This window comes from Mesoplodon mirus, assembly GCF_964341445.2.
Source record: "Mesoplodon mirus genome assembly, chromosome: 17".
NCBI lineage: Eukaryota > Metazoa > Chordata > Mammalia > Artiodactyla > Ziphiidae > Mesoplodon > Mesoplodon mirus.
The window spans coordinates 14,095,021-14,108,637 of NC_138993.1; the positions used below are offsets into that span (position 1 = coordinate 14,095,021).

The 13,617-nt window shown below is 40.3% G+C and overlaps 1 protein-coding gene across 1 annotated transcript in view; it reads right to left on the reverse strand.

Annotated features, from left to right (window-relative positions):
- Positions 1-1,105: 1,105 nt before the first annotated feature.
- LHFPL6 (LHFPL tetraspan subfamily member 6) overlaps positions 1,106-13,617 on the reverse strand; it is a 208,044-nt gene continuing 195,532 nt past the window's right edge. The window contains exon 4 of the mRNA XM_082602429.1: positions 1,106-2,230. Within this exon, the coding sequence (XP_082458555.1) occupies positions 2,112-2,230 (119 nt within the window). The 3' untranslated portion in view covers positions 1,106-2,111. The remainder of the gene's footprint in view (positions 2,231-13,617) is intronic.

The window sequence follows — 13,617 nt, forward strand, 5'->3', positions numbered from 1 at the left end:
AAAGAAATTTGAAAAGCACCAGCAATACATGAAAATGATGGGCTAATTGAGGAAGTAAAGCGCAATCTTCTCCTCCTGGCAGGAAGCCACAGAATGGAGAAGCCCCTGCTCAGTGGACAATGAGACACAATCAAACGGCATTCAGTGCATGATGAATTAAGCATCTGAGAGCAGAGTGACTTTTTCCATAGCAACAAAGCCTCAGAAAGCCCAGAATGTTATTGGCCAGAGTCTTGTATTGTTCTTCCAGGGCTACATCAATCCTCACCCTGGATGATTAAAAGTGTCAGAAGCAAGTGTGATATTCGGATATTCAAGTTAAATGATAAATGTGCATAGAATGAATAGAAAATATAGTTACATGTGTAAAATAGCCAGAATGTTCAATTTCCAAATATGAAAAGTATATAATTTAGAAACTAATTGAAATGGAAGTTTTAAGGATTTGATGCTTACTCAGCATCGCCTAATAAAAAAATGTATCCATTATCCAATCTTTGCTTTTGAAAGAGTTGGTTCTGTTAGGGCGTTGTGAAAGGGTCCAAATCTTTCTCTCTAGTCAAGGCTTTATGCTGGTAACAGGAGTGTGAAAGAATCTTTCTCAATGGCCAAGATCCCTGAAAGAACAGAGGTATGAAACTGCCCCTGGCGCAGAAGCACCAAAGAAATGCAGCACCTTGTAGAAAGTGGAGAAGCAGCACATCACTGTCAGCTTGTGACCACTCTGTCATCATCCATGGAGACTGAACCATAACCTGGTTTTCGTTGCCTTCAACCACTTCTAAATATTGTCCATATTCTCAAACTTCATCCAAAATAGACTTGAGATTCTTCTCTCATGAGGATTTGATCATGATTGAAGTGCAATGAACAGGCAGTTAGAATTCTGGTTGCAAAGAATTTAAGTTGAAAGCAGGAATTATGTCTTACCTGTAATACCTTGTGAGCTGAGAATAACTCCTGGTTGGATGACTAGTGGGTGAATGAATAGGAGGCCTAAAAATGAAATGGAAACTTTACAGGACTGTTGGAGTTGAAAGGCTATATTTAGGAAATTAAAAAAGCAAACCCCATAACTGAATTAACACTCTATGACACATTGAGCTACTGATCAAAGAGAGAATTTATTCACAGAGTTTTTCAAATACAAACAAAATAGCACGTTTTTATTTTTTACAAAATGAATATTGGAATAAATGTGGTACAGCACAGTACAATAATGGACGAAAGAAAACAAGATCTAGTGACTGGAAAATGTCTCTCATTACTCTCACATCTGCAACTGACTTCTCTCCTACAGTGGACAGAAAGTTGCCCCTTTACTTCATAAGAATACCATAGCAGAAGCTACTCAGAGAAATATTGCATATTTTTTGAATAATATTGAAATACAAAGGCTTAATTCTAAAGATCTGCATAAACACTGAAAACACGTTGAGGGCATAAAGAGTTTATGCAGAGTATACAAAATACTGATAGAGTGGCTTATTGGTCCATTTATTAGGTTTAATGTATACTTTATAAAGTGATAATATGGTATTTTAAATGTGTATTAAAAAAGAAAACAGAGGAGTAATGCACTGCTAAACCTCTCATACAGACTGTGCAACAATTTAAATGTCTGTGTATGGGCATGTGTGTGGATGCTTACATCTGTATGTGCTCATGTGCTTTCAGAAGTGCCATGACTTACTGGGAACGTCTGTGCGTTACCCTGCTTCCCAACCTAATACTGTTTCTACTAGCCCTTTTGATTCTCTGAGTCATCATCCTTAAAAAAGAAAACACCTTGTTTGCTGCATATATAGATTTGTTTTGTGTATGTGTGTGTTCTACATCAACAATACTCTGTGGAATAGAAACACCCAACACCCTGCAATATTTTTAGCCTTTGGTCCATTTTTCTCTATCATTCCATGCTCTACATTTCTTGCACAAATCTTGCACAATCCTTCCACATGGTATACTGTTTTTAATTCCACTGGGTTTCATTTCATTAGTGTTGTATGGTTTAGAACCACTATTCCGCCTTTTGAGAATACCTGGATGCTTCAGTCCCTCCCAGCCCCTTCAGCCCATCTTCTCCTCTGTTTGCTCTTGGTGGCTCCATCTCAGTATGGGTACTGTTTCTGTTTCTTGCCTGAGAAGCAAGCCAGCCATGTGCATAGCAGCATGGCGGTGGCAGCACCTGCTCCCGTGCAGTAGTAGGCCCAACCGATTTCACACTTACCTAGGGATACAAGAGAAGGAGAGAAAGCAGGCACAGATCAGGATGATTTTACAGGAGGTTCTGTTATTTCTCCCAGGGTGTGTGTTCCTGGTGTACCAAAGTGAAACTGAAATACTCATGAGAAATGTGACACTCACTCAAATGGAATGCTAACAAGGGCTGAAACTTATCCCATGACAGAAGAGAGCTGGAATAGTTGGGTGCATTTCAGAAGGGTCTCAAGGCCTATGTCTCCTGCTAGCTAGTGACAGAAACCTTTTCTCCCCAACTGCGGTGCTCACTCCCATGGCTGAAGGAAAGGAGGAATAATAGCAATCAGGATAGGAGAGATGAAGGTATTAGTTCTGATTTAAATCACCCAAACTCATATGCATAATGAGGTACCTTAGAAAAAAATTCAAAATATAGGTAAGTCCTAAATATAGATATAGTTTCTGCAAAAGGGCCACTCTAAGGAGGAGATCCCTTTGAAGAATAATGCTAAAGTGAAAGAATCTACCGAAAAACTCCTGGAACTACTAAGTGACAACAGAAATGTTGCAGGATACAAGGGTAATATATAAAATTCAATTGCTTCCTATATACCAGTAATGAACAAGTGGAATCTGAAAGTAAAAACACAATACTATTTATATTAGCATCCCGCAAAATGAAATAAGTAAAAATCTGACAAAATAGTATAAGATCTTTATGAGGAAAACTATAAAACTGATGAACGAAATCAAAGAATTAAATAAATGAAGAGATATTCCATGTTCATGGATAGGAAGGCTCAATATTGTCAAGATGTCAGTTCCTCCCAATTTGATCTACAGATTCAATGTAATTCTAATCAGAATTCCAGAAAGTTATTTTGTGGATGTCAGCAAACTTATTCTAAAGTTTATATGGAGAAACAAAAGACCCAGAATAACCAACACAATACTGAAGGAGAAGAACAAAGTTAGAGGACTGACACTACCTGAATTCAGGACTTACTATAAATCTCCAGTAGTCAAGACAGTGTGATATTGGTGAAAAAATAGACAAATAGACTAATGCAATAGAATAGAGGGCCCAGAAGCAGACCCACATAAATATAGTTAACTGATCTTTAACAAAGAAACAAAGGCAGTACAATGAAGCAAAGACAGTATTTTCAATAAATGGTGCTGGAACAACTGGACATCCACATGCAAAAAAAGGAAATTGGACACAGACCTTACACCCTTCAGAAAAATCAACTAAAAATGGAGCACAGGCTGAAATGTAAAACGTAGAACTATGAAAATCCTAGAAGATAACATAAGAGAAAATCTAGATGACCTTGGGTATGGTAATGACTCTAGATATAATACAATCCATGAGAGAACTAACTGATAAGCTGAACTTTATTAAAATTTAAAAAAACTTCTGCTCTGTGACAGTGTCAAGAGAATGAAAAAACAAACTGCAGACTGAGAGAAAAATGTGCAAAAGACACATCTGATAAAGGACTGTTATCCAAAATATACAAACACTTAAAACTCAACAATAAGAAAACAAACCTGATTAAAAAATGGGCCAAACACCTCAGACCACAGACACCTTACCAAAGAAGTTATACAGATGGCAGATAAGCATATGAAAAGACACTCCACATCATGTCATCAGGGAACTGCAAATTAAAATGACAATGATATGCCACTACATACCTATTAGAATGGCCAACATCTGGAACATGGACACCACCAAATGTTGGCGAGGATGTGGAGCAACAGGAACTCTCATACATTGGTGGTAAGAATGTGAAATGTTACAACCATCTGAGAAGACAGTATGGTGGTTTCTTAGAAAACTAAACATACTCTTACCATACAATCCAGCAGTTGCATTCCTTGGTGTTTACCTAAAGGAGCTGAAAACCTGTGTCCACACAAATATCTGCACCTGGATATTTATAGCAGTTTTATCCATAACTGCCAAAACTTTGAAGCAATGGAGGTGCCTTTCAGAGTCAGGACTCAAATCTGGGTGCCAGGTTCTAAGACTAATAACTCACTGACCCAAAATATCCTACTTGAATTAGTGGAATAGGTTTCCTCATTCATTAATCCTTTTTTTAAAACAACATTCAAGGTATTCTTTTTGCATGTACAGTAAGGAAGTCCTCTATATCTCTCATTCAACATTGTCTTTTCTGCCCTAATTGAATCCCCTTTTTAGTCAGTCTTAAGAAAATCAGAAATCGGACAATGCTCCAACAACAACCATTTTCTCCCTTTTCTTTTGTTTTTGTTTATCCATTACATTAGCTAAAACACATACAACCAGATGCTTGGATTTCACAGTCATTGAACATACAAACCATAGTTTGAAAACCATATGTTTTTTTTACGTCAGTCATTTTTACCTTGTTCATTAATAACTTCTCTATTGAAAACTACAAAGACTGTTAGGTATAGCATGCAATTTGACTTCCTATCTTCACTGAAGTCTACTGAAGTGGTAGTTAGCATGTGCCCCATTTACAGATAAGAAGGTGAGGTTAGGCAAAGCTTGAGTCATTGGCTTGTAGTCACCATAAGTCAATAGCAACAAAATTAGACCAAGAGCCTCCACATCTTAAAAGTACTCTAGGGCACTACCTATGTACCAGGCAATAGGATATGTTCAGCCTTCAACTTTGATTTCTCCCTCTCCATATCCAATAATAAATAATAACAATTAAGAAATAGCAAACACAGATTGATTACTATTTGCTCTGAATTGTAGAAGAGCTTTTATGGAGTAAATATTAATACATTTAATCCTCATAAGAACACGATGTGGTAGGTACCTGAGTATCATCCCCACCATTCGCATGGGGACACTAAGGCCAAGGAAAGTTCAGTAACCTGCCCAAGGACTCACCTGTATAGCAAGTGACGAGTCCCTTGCGTCTCTCTCCACAATTTATTCTGTGTGCCTCCACTCCTCAAGCGCCTACAGCAACCCCCGGCAGTCTTACCTGCTGTCATTGCTTTCCTGTCTCCCTGCTTTTATTTATAGTATCATCAACAGCAAAGAGGGCAGCTATCTTTTCAACAATCAATCATGTTAAATCGCTCTCTTACTTAAAATCCTTTAATGATTTCTCAAACATGCAATCTCCTTCCAAAGGCCTGTGAGCCCCTGAATGAGCTGGCATCTGTCTACTTCTCAGACCTCATGACCACCTTCCCTCTTGTCTTCTTTCTGGCCATACTGGCTGTCTTCTCTGGACCACATCAGGCTTGTTATTGGCTCCAGTGCTTCTCACTCATTATTCCTTCTACCCAAAAAATTCTACTTCCAGATCATTAGAGAGCTGGAGCTTTCTCAGATGGAATCTACCTGCCCCCCCAAACTTGTCTCATCAAAGTCACTCTATTCCTTCACCTCAATTTATTGCCTGTGTAGCACTTGCCATGGTTTGTAAATATTGTGTGTGCGTGTGTTTAACTTCAGTCTATCCCACTAGAATGAAAGTTTCAATTTTGGGAGACCTTTGTATATTTTGTTCCCTCCTGTACCCCTACAACAGTGCCTGGCTCACAGTAGGCACTCAGTAAATAAATGCTGAATGAAAGACAAGGTAAAAGAAAGAGGGAAAGAAAGGAAACAAAGTAGGCAGACAGCTAGTCTTTCAAAAATAAAGTATGGGATTTTAAGAGTAACTCCAGTCTTATTTGACACAGAACTTCTGGAGAGAAGTTCCCAAACCAACTGTGCATTTATAGCTTTGTACAGAGTGTGTTCAGTTTAAAAGGACAATAGATCCTGAAAAAGCACATCTCCACCCCAGGCTGGGTCTCACTGGCACAACGACCTCCATTAATACTGACAGATAGAATCAGTCTTTTCAAGGGTAACAGAGTCTCCTTCATGGACCAGATTTTCTGATAACCATAGGCTAATGTAGCTGTGAGCCTTGGGAATAATCTCCATTTTGAATTATTCTTTAGCTGGACTAAACAAATCTAGGAGGGAGAATTAATAGGTAGCTAAGAGATGGCAGGTGGTTTAGAACCAAAAAGTCAGCAAAATCTGTGGTCAGTCCATTCAGTATAAGGCTCATAACACAGAACACAATCAGTTGTTCATTAATAATAAGGTGTTGATCTCCCATGACCTAACATGAAAAGTGGAGTACATAATTCTTTATTAATTATTGGACACTCACTCAAGAAAAAGTAGTTGGTGAGGCTATTTAATAATAGTGTATGTGGTCTCCCCTGGTGGTGCAGTGGTTGAGAATCTGCCTGCCAATGCAGGGGACACAGATTCGAGTCCTGGTCTGGGAGGATCCCACATGCCGTGGAGCAACTAGGCCCGTGAGCCACAATTACTGAGCCGGTGCGTCTGGAGCCTGTGTTCCGCAACAAGAGAGGCTGCGATAGTGAGAGGCCCACGCACCGCGATGAAGAGTGACCCCTGCTTGCCACAACTAGAGAAAGCCCACACACAGAAATGAAGACCCAACACAGCAAAAATAAATAAATTAATTAATAAACTCCTACCCCCAACATATTCTTTAAAAAAAATAATAATAATAGTGTATGTAACAGTAGCCACGTGTGTTAAATAAAGATTAAAAAAAAAAAGCCACTAAAGCATTGACTATCAGAGAACCCAGGAAAGACAGTGTAACTTTTTCTCTCCTCTAGAAAAGTCAATAAAATATCGTAAGTTTAAATCTCAGGGGCTCTGAACTGGCAGGGTTGCTGTAGCAGATGGTGTAGTTGCTCCACCCAATTCCTTTGGATCCCTTTGCTGGTTCTGGGCTCTCATCCATCAGCTACTGATTGTACTTTGCTCCTAACAGCTTATACTTGCAACCCTCTTCACGGGACCCGTGAGTTGGGGGGCCACTTTGCTCCAACTCTCAGAAAGTTGAAGTACCCCTGGCAGGACTGGTAGCCAATGACGGGCTGGTGCAGGAGTCTGAAAGCCCTCTTTCTTGCCTCTAGGTGGGACAAACTCTGCTGTGGCGTGAATGTTCCAGAGCTCGTAAGAGTCCAGACTGAGGCTGGGACCTCACCTGAAATTGCACCCTTGCTTCGTGTCTATGCTTTCACTATCTTGCTTTCCCACTTCCTACTGGTTTCTCCTCGGCTCATTTCCTTGATTCCCTTGGACAGGAATCCTCATCTCAGGGTCTCGGCTCTGGGGAACCCAATTTCAGAGAAGAGCAAATGAACACAGTCTTTCTTGTTTTTCTTTAACATGATAAGGGTTTGTGAAGTTTCTTCAGTTGTTAGAGGCTTAACCCACCCACCTACCCACCCACGCCCTGCCATTCCCTGAAACACCCAGAGCCAGGATAGAGCCTTCAGCACACCCTCGCTATGCTACCATCTTCCCGGGGCCAATCCAACTCCTTGCCTTGGTAAGTGTGTATGTGTCATTTCTAATAACTGTTATGTTTCTGGAGCCTTTCTTGTTTGTGTCATAAAACATGTAGTCAACTCAGCAGACCAACCATCCATCATATGAAAATGGAAAGGTAGGACACCAAATAAAGGTACTTAAAAAGTGTACTATCATAGAAAATGTTTGAGGATGTTACACAATCTTGCTGCTAATTACACGTGCTAGTTTATGTGTGTGATTTATACATTTTGTGGTTTAAATTTAGCAACTGGCTAAGATCCAAAATGAGCAACTAATGATCAGTGTGATTTAAAAGGAAATTATTCCTCCATTTCAGATATGAAGATGTTGGTTTGCTAAGTAATTGATAAAGTAAATCATTATTAAATCAATAAGGATTTACTCTGGTATTTTGGATTGTATAGAAATATGGCCACCCCATCAATCTAACTTCAAAAAAATATACAAAAGCATATACCACACACACACATATCTTCAGAGAAACAAAAAATGGTCAAGATCAGTGTAGTAAGATCAAGATGTGTCAATAAACTTTAGGCAAATCTAAAGAAACACTAAGTCATCCTTCCCCTGATTCTTGATTCCCTTCTTCCCACCCTCTCTCCCTCCCTCAATTCTTTCATAAATTCAACAAATTAAAAAAAATTTATTGGAGTATAGTTGATTTACAATGTTGTGTTAGTTTCAGGTGTACAGCAAAGTGAATCAGTTATACATATATCCACTCTTTTTTTTTTTTTTTTAGGATTCTTTTTCCATGTAGGCCATTACAGAGTACTGAGTAGAGTTCCCTGTGCTATACAGCAGATTATTATTAGTTATCTATTTTATATATAGTAGTGTGTACATGTCAGTCCCAATCTCCCACAACAAATATTTCTTAACCGCCCACTCTAACTAGGAATCACTGGATGCTAGGGACCTACTTTGGAAAAAGATAAATACAGCCCCTGCTATCAAGGAGCCATCGTCTAGTCAAGGGTGTATTAAACAATAATTACTTAGATATTTATATAATGATAGTTGTGATATGTGCTTTGAAGAAAAAACATCCAGGATGCTAAGACAGCAAATCCCAAGGACTTTTATACAGTGAGGTCCGTGAAGGAGAGCCTTAAGTTAGAAGCGAAATTTAAGGTGAGACCTGGCAGATGAGCAGGGGCTAACCAAGCCTGAATGTGGGAGGCCAGGGAAGAGTGTATTTGCACCAGGGGGATGGGAAATGTAATGGAGAAATGTAAGCAGATTTGGGTCTCGTGAAAGTATCATTCAAATAAGAGATGGATGCCACTGTGCATGTAAGCAAGAGATGGGGTTGGGTGTGACCACCTCCAGAGTTTGAGAGCTGGAAGCCTGAAGACCTTCTCTTCAAGCGTTCATCTACACTGGTGTATAGACATGTGAGATAGTCAACATCCATCGGTAAGTCTTGAGCACCTACTCTTTGTGTTGCAATGTTACAGGAGACCAATGAGGGGACAAGACAGATAGCGTCTTTGGTTGTACAAAGCTTATGTTCTAGTAAGACCGATTCTTGAGTATCACTCACATCAGTTGCATTATTTTGAAACCATTCCTTGTATATTTTACACATGTCTGTTAGAAATTCAGTTAACAAAATTAACTAGATATCAAAGGGAATTTTTTTCATGAAACTATAAATGTAAATGTACCTCGAATTTCTTCAAAGGAGAAGAAAGATTTTTCTTCTTCCTGAGCACGATTCCTTCCATTGTTAAAACCCACACGCTCAATAATAAGAAATTAGCACTGTGTTTTACAGTAATAGGAGAAAAAATCTTTCTGAGTACCTTAGGCGACTAGAAAAGAGCAGATGTTTAAGTTAATATGTTTTAAACCTTACTGTAGTCCATGAGTAGTAACGGAACCAAAGGAAACCAGGAAATACGGGACCGTTCTTCCCTGGTCTCTCACTTCCCCTGTCGTGGCCAAAAATTCTTGTTATTTTAATGCAAACCGAAAGCATTTTGCTAGAGGGCAAGTTTTGTCGGTGATCCTTTCAGGAAATTAGAGAAGCACATCTGTTAAACTTTCTCTTTTGCTCTCTGTAATGCTCCATCAAACAGGACTCCAAGCACACTGGGTTGGCCAACTGCTGCTTTCAACGACGGGGAATGCCACTCTTGACAGATAAAATAGAGGTTAATGGGACAGAAAGCAGCAAACCACAGCCACCTGCAAAATCAATGGGAAAAGGTTCTGTGGCTGCATTCCAGGGCGGCCCCAGGGAGAAGATGGGTGGGAGAGGTGTGGCTGATTCTTTAGGGTGCCTCAAATTAGTTTTTAGTGCATCTTCTGTTAGTAACAGAGACAAAAGAAAAGGTACAGAGAACCCAGCTTTACTACAAATACCAATGAAATTCCAGTGATCAGTTCATCTTTTGAGGACACTGATTGTATTCATTCACTCATTTGATTACTCTTTCAGAGCCTACCATGTGACTGCCTGTCTCATTCCTGTATCCCAAAGCTCAGTACAATGACGCCTGGACCACAGCAGACAATTGATATATATTTGTGGTGTGAATGGCTATCAGACACTATACCTGTGCTGAGAACAGAGATCTGAAATTAATAATTATATAATAGCTGTCATGGACAGCCTGTGAGCCAGGTGCTAAACAGTTTAGAAGTGGCATCTCATTTAACCATTTTTGCCTATGATGCTTTCAAGAAATTAGAGAAGCAAATCTGTTTATACTTTCCCAACATCCTTCCCATTTTGAAGATGAAGACACTGAGTTAACATGCAAGATGAGTCACTGGCCCAGTATCTCAAAAAAATGATGAAGCATGAACTTGAACTTGAGTCAGTTCCAAAACTTTTTCGTGTGCTCAGATATGTTTTAGGAAGATCTGTATCACACTGTCCCTATTTGTCTCTGCTAGAACTTACATGCCACAAAGAAATAAGATATATTTTGAGTGAAGTAAGTCAGAAAGAGAAAAACAAATATCGTATATTAATGCATATATGTGGAACCTAGAAAAATGGTACAGATGAACCGGTCTGCAGGGCAGAAATAGAGACACAGATGTAGAGAACAAACGTATGGACACCAAGGAGGGAAACTGATGGGGGGTGGTGGTGGTGGGATGAATTGGGAGATTGGGATTTTCAATCCCTGGTCGGGGAACTAAGATCCTGCCAGCTGTGTTGCATGGCCAAAAATAAATAAATAAATAAATAAATAAAAATAAAACCAGTGGGAGAATTTTATACTTGTAAGTACAGAGAGCAAGAACTCAATATGTTGGTAAAATATGGCATGCAACATGAGAAATCTGCATAATGACAATTTTTGTTGTGTTATTAAAACATGACAGCCCATGAAACAAACAGCCTGTGAATTTAATCCACCTAAATAAGGAGGACATTTTAGCATGGATCATGAAATGCTGTGAAACGGCAACGGGGAGGGATATGTGTGCAGGGCACCCAGGAAACTGAGCACGGGGCTCTGTCTTCTCCAGGATGTTCCCTGGGGGAGACCAGAGCAGCACGTGAGCACAGAGGACCGATTTTCCTCCACAAAATTCCTTGGGCCTGGGAAGATGGAGGGGTTATACACTCTTTCCTTCCTACCAAAGGAAAAGGGTTTTCCAACTGATATATAGAAGGATTTCACACAAGCTAAGCATGTGCTCCAGAAGAGGAAGACCATAGGGATTTTTTGTGCAATCAAAGTCGTCCCCAGGCAGCTCCAGCCGTGGGTGCTTGAGGCAAGACAGGAAGGCAGAAGGAATCAGGACTACAGTAAAGGGATTAAACCTGAACAGGACAGAGGCATTTTTACATTCAAGCCTCGTCAAGAGCCAGTGCCTCAACCTCCATTTCTGTGTCCTTCTGACTTCATTCTTTCTTCACTCCTTCTGACACCTAGCAATCATCACAGATTTTAGAGTCAAAGGGATACTGGAAAAGGATCATCTAGATCAAGGGTTGGCAACCTTTTTCTCAAAAGGGCCAGAGAGTAAGTATTTTAGGTCAAAAGCAGTCATAGACACAGAGTAAACACACGAGCATAAATGTGTTCCAATAAAACTTTACTTAAAAACAGGCAGAACAGATTTGTCTCATAGTTTGTGGATTCTCGATCTGATGAGGACCCTGTGGCCCGGGAGACGAAAGTGACTTTCCCAGATCTTTTGAACGTGTTCTCTTCAGTAGGAGAGTCTTTCTCTTTGTTTATAATGGAACATTTCCCAGTTCGCAATCTAAAGCAGGGTGCTGATGCTGGGTTATTCTTAACCAAAAATCTAGGCCTATTTGGGTAATAAGTCTCTGCACTACACAATTACCTGCTTGCACATTTAAAGTTAATTTCACACAGCTAAAGCAATAATTACAAAGTTGTGAGGGGAAAAAAAGTAAAGCAACAACCTCGTTTAACAGCAAACCAGTACATTTAGACATATGGACTCCATGTCCATTTAAGTAAATCACTAGTGTGAAAACAGCTCTAGACACAAACGGGCAGGGTTAGATGAATGGAGAAACAAAATGTGGTCCATCCACAATGGAATGTTATTTAGCCTTAAAAAGGGGTGAATGCTACAAGACGGATGAACCTTGAAGACATTATGCTAAGTGCAAGAAGCCAGACACAAAAGGACAAATATTGTATGACTCTACTTACATGAAGTACCTAGAAGAGGCAAATTCATAGAGACAGAAAGCAGCAGAGTGGTTACCAGGGGCGGGAGGTAGGAGATAATGGAGAGCTATTATTTAATGGGTATAGATGCTATTTGGGATGATGAAAAAGCTCTGGAAACAGAGAGTGCTGATGGTCGCACAACACTGTGAATGTACTTAATGCCACTGAATTGTATACTTTAAAATGATTAAAATGGTAAATGTTATGCTACGTATATTTTATCACAATTTCACAGAAAAGAAGCAGTGCTATGTGGGATAGAGAACAGAGCTGAGATGGGTCCATCAGAGAAACTGGAGGCTCTGAGAACTAGAACTCCAGGTGACTTTGCTGGGTGTGGCTGCCTGGGAACCGATGCTTTTTCACTTCCACTCACACCTGGGCTCCCAGGGGTTTCCCTTGTGCACCACACCAAACTCGCTCATTGCTTCCTTTCATGTCAGATCCATCCAGGGTCCTTCCTCCTAAACTCTACACAAAATCAGGGCCCTGCATCCTCTTATCCTGAAACCCCTGTCAGAATCACATAACCACGAAAATGGTGGCAGAGATGCCTTGCCTACACGGCATTCCCACAAAACAGAGGAATAGCAAGAGAAATAAAAATACCCCGGTGCCTTCAGAAAAGTGATTAAATTTCAGTTTAAGTTCAGAAAAGTAGGGTGAATGGAGCAGCACTGAATTCTTATGATCACACCAAGCAAATGGACCTCTGTTCCATGGCCCGGTGGATAGTTCTGTTACTATACATTTGCACGATTTACCCATAAAGACAGTTTACGCCTTGTCCAGTCTGGCCGGCTGAGTCTCTGCTGGCGCGGTTGTTTATTAATTCTTGCCTCTTAGCACCAGATCCACCCTCAAAGTTTCCCTAGAGATAATGCCGCTGTTCAGATGATAAGGCACACACATTGGCTCCATACACAGAATGTGTACCACTGGCCTTTGTGTTCATGCTGTGAACTGACACAGAATCCCAACTCCATGTGGAGGTGGCTGAGATAACCAGCGGTGCCTTATTCAGTGCCTGGCGATAAAGATTCTCCTTTGGTTTCTTTCTATAGCTGCCATTTATAAAGGCTGAAACTACCTGAAATGCAGCTCCTTTGACTCACGGACGGCCCCAAAGAGAGTGTGAAAAGACCCAGGCTGTCTCTAATTGCTGCCTCCCAGTGTGGCCTGTGCCTGCTGCCAGTCTTCCAACAATCCCACGTGAAGAGGTGCCGGTTTCCAGCCAGATGGCATTTTATCTACCCTCCCATTTGCACCTGTCACGCTTTCATCGGCCACCGAGCAGCCTCTGAATATAGTCTCTGTATCCAGTGAAATGGA